At 61.8% G+C, this 2942-nt stretch overlaps 1 protein-coding gene across 2 annotated transcripts in view; it reads left to right on the top strand.

Moving 5' to 3' along the window:
- Nucleotides 1-2405, top strand: part of DDX51 (DEAD-box helicase 51) — a 6693-nt gene extending 4288 nt beyond the window's left edge. Inside the window, exons 11-16 of one of the 2 annotated variants that reach the window (XM_023739281.1) lie at nucleotides 271-387; nucleotides 496-597; nucleotides 719-782; nucleotides 874-1008; nucleotides 1323-1392; nucleotides 1619-2405. In XM_023739281.1, the coding sequence (XP_023595049.1) occupies nucleotides 271-387; nucleotides 496-597; nucleotides 719-782; nucleotides 874-1008; nucleotides 1323-1349 (445 nt within the window). In that variant the 3' untranslated portion in view covers nucleotides 1350-1392; nucleotides 1619-2405. Of the gene's footprint in view, nucleotides 1-270; nucleotides 388-495; nucleotides 598-718; nucleotides 783-873; nucleotides 1009-1322 lie in introns of both variants that reach the window. The other variant, XM_023739280.1, reaches the window with a different exon arrangement.
- Nucleotides 2406-2942: the final 537 nt, after the last annotated feature.

Genomic DNA, 2942 nt, shown 5'->3' with positions numbered 1-2942 from the left:
GGGCGCTGTTTATGTGGGACAGTTATGGGAACCGAGGGAGAATGGCCGCGGGCGCTGTTTATGTGGGACAGTTATGGGAACTGAGATGTGAAAAATCGGGGGTTCTCAGTAGCATGGTTATCTGGGGCGACTGGCTGTGGCGCGGTGTGGTGCAGCAGCTAATGGGGTGAGGACAGGGCTCCGTGTGGACGCTGAGGTGTCATCTACAAGGCTGACTGGCTGGCGCGTGCCATCCCAGCACGGCCCCACTGGTCGACTTCTCTTCCCCAGGCTTTTCCTGCTCGTCCAGGCCTTCGGGGGGGTGAGTGTGGCTGAGTTCTCCTCCCGTCACGGGCCCGGCCAGAGGAAGAAGACTCTGAAGCAGTTCGAGCAGGGCAAGATTCAGCTGTGAGTTCTTGGGATGGGAGAGTCGCTTGGGCTCACGGGAGTGAGGGGCATGGCTGGCGTCTGCCCTCACTCGTGGCCTCCCTTGAGCAGGGCCCTCATGTCCCACAGCCTCATCAGCACAGACGCCACGGCCCGCGGCATCGATGTGCCGGGAGTGGAGCTGGTGCTCAACTACGACGCACCACAGTACGCGCGGACCTATGTGCACCGGTGAGGCCGCAGGGCAGGGAGCACGCGGGGTGGAGGGAGTGTGGGAGGCACGTAGGGTGGGCAGCAGCCGGGGCGGCTCGTGGTTCCACTGCCCCGGCCTGGAGACACTGCCTGGCTGCAGGGTTGGACGGACGGCACGAGCAGGACGAGCTGGACAGGCCTTCACGCTGCTGTTGCGGGTGCAGGTGAGTAGCCAGCTACGTGAGGGCAGGTGCAGAGGGCGGCCCCAAGCCTTCCAGGCCCTGAGGACGCGGCCCCCTGGCTGTTCCCTTCCAGGAGCAGAGGTTCCTGAGGATGCTGGCTGGCGCAGGCGTGCCGGAGCTGGAGCGGCACGAGATCCTTGGGGAGCTGCTGCAGCCACTGGTCCCGCGCTATGAGGCAGCCCTGGCCCAGCTGGAGAAGACGGTCAGGGTGAGGGGCCTGTGGGGTCTGGGGGTGGGTCCAGGCTGTCCCAGGAGGAGGGGCTTCTCCAGCCCACGCCTGCTGTGCTCCCAAAAAAGGCTGAGGTTGCTGATGTTAAAAACATGGAGGGGAACAGATGGGAGGTGGGCGGCCACACCAGGTAGGAGAAGGAAGAGGGAGCCTGAGCTGCCCTGGAGCTTCCGGGCAGAGGGAACGGGACGGGGGCAAGGCTGGAGTTGGAGCGGGCACTCCAGGGGCACTGGCTTCTCTTCTGGGCACCACGGGGTTAGGGTGGGCGGCCTGACCCTCCCTCCTCCCTGCAGGAGGAGCGAAAGCAGAAGGCAGCCTAGGGTGAGCTGCCTCCAAGGAGACCCTGAGCCTTGACGTGCTGATGTGAGTAGAGAACGACTTGCCTGGGTCTTGAAGATGTGGTGCTGCCAACCACGTATAAGGAGCCAGCGCCTGGGTCCTTCGTGGCTGGAGACTGTCAAGGCAGCAACGCGGGGCTTTCTGGAAATGGGACAGAGTGGGGTCTGTCGTTTGGTGAGTGTTGGGGGCTAACCTTCAGCTGATCTGACAAATCTAGCTGTGCTAAAGCCTCACTTGTTTGTCTTGTCAGGTTGAAGGGGGCCAGCGTGCCTGCACCCAAATGTGCATGGTGGTGTGTGCCATCCACGCCGAGCACAGGTGCCCACAGGCCCCAAGGACCGAGAGGGCATTCCCGTTATTACAGGCGTCAGAAACCAAGACGCCAGGTGTGCAGCCAACAGTATCTTGTTTTATTCTGTAACTAACTACTATCATGGTATAAAGTAAACTCACAGCCTAGAACACTCCGTCGTGAGACCCCATGGACAGCAAGCCTCAGAGCACTAACCGGGTGTCAGAAGGCTCTTTTTACAAGGTTGGCCAGATAACAAAACAAACTTTCAGGAAAATAGGAGCAAACCACGGCTGTCCGTCCGCCCTGAGAACGCTGTCACGTCAGGAAGTAGTGGTGGAAGGTAGGTTTCTTCACATGCAGAACTGCCCCCCCGAGTCACGGTGGCCTGTCCCAGCTGTGCTGGGTGACAGTGAATGACCAGGAACACGTCACGGAGCCGAAGGGAACGTCTGTGGTGAATGCACTTGAACTGGAACCTCAGACTAAACTCCAGGACACATCTTCTTGGGGACGTGGAGGCAGCGTGGGGCTGGCATTTCACATAGTGGCCAGCAGTGCGATGTGTGTGCACGTGAGCAGAGGGGTGGCCAGGGGCCGAGCTCCCGCAGGCTCTAGGGATGGCACGTGGGGTGAGAACGTTGGGCCAGCAGAGCCCCCGCTGTCCACCATGCCTCGGCTGGCGGGCCCAACTCTGACCTGCCTGCACTGCAGCAGGGCCGTCTTTGACTGTGACAGCCTTGTGGGGCCTGGTTCTGGCGGGGACCTTGGGGCTTGGCACATCCTGCTCCCACTCTGCCACTCCTCAGCTGGGCTTGGTGGGAGCCTTCAGCCTGATGGGCGCCCACGCCTGTGCCTTGAGCTGCCAACTCTGGACCTTGCAGGCTGTGGGGACAGCCGACACCACCTGCTGCCGCATGAACCTGGGCTGCTGCTCGGACCACCTGAGGCTCCTAGCTGATGCACACGGCCCTCGCCCAGTCAGCCAGGATGACCGGCCACCGTCCCGACAGGTGGCTGCATCCCCCGCACAGCTCTGAAGCAGCGGCCAGAGCATTTGTCCAGAAAGAGGCCACTCTGCAGTGAATGGATGTGATGTGGACCATGTGGTGAGTTCAGACCTGGCGCTGTCAGAGATGGCAGTGTTAGTGGGGCACTGAAGTGCTTGGACCGTGGAACCAGCACCCCAAGCCTTCCCAGCGGCTGGCGGAGACACGGAGGCACATGGGGCAGGAGTGGAAACACAGAGCCAAGACGTGCCTGGAGAGACAGGAGGGACACA

Source organism: Trichechus manatus, unplaced genomic scaffold, assembly GCF_000243295.1.
Source record: "Trichechus manatus latirostris isolate Lorelei unplaced genomic scaffold, TriManLat1.0 scaffold00131, whole genome shotgun sequence".
Classification (NCBI taxonomy): Eukaryota; Metazoa; Chordata; class Mammalia; order Sirenia; family Trichechidae; genus Trichechus; species Trichechus manatus.
This window is presented reverse-complemented; position numbering and strand designations above follow the sequence as displayed.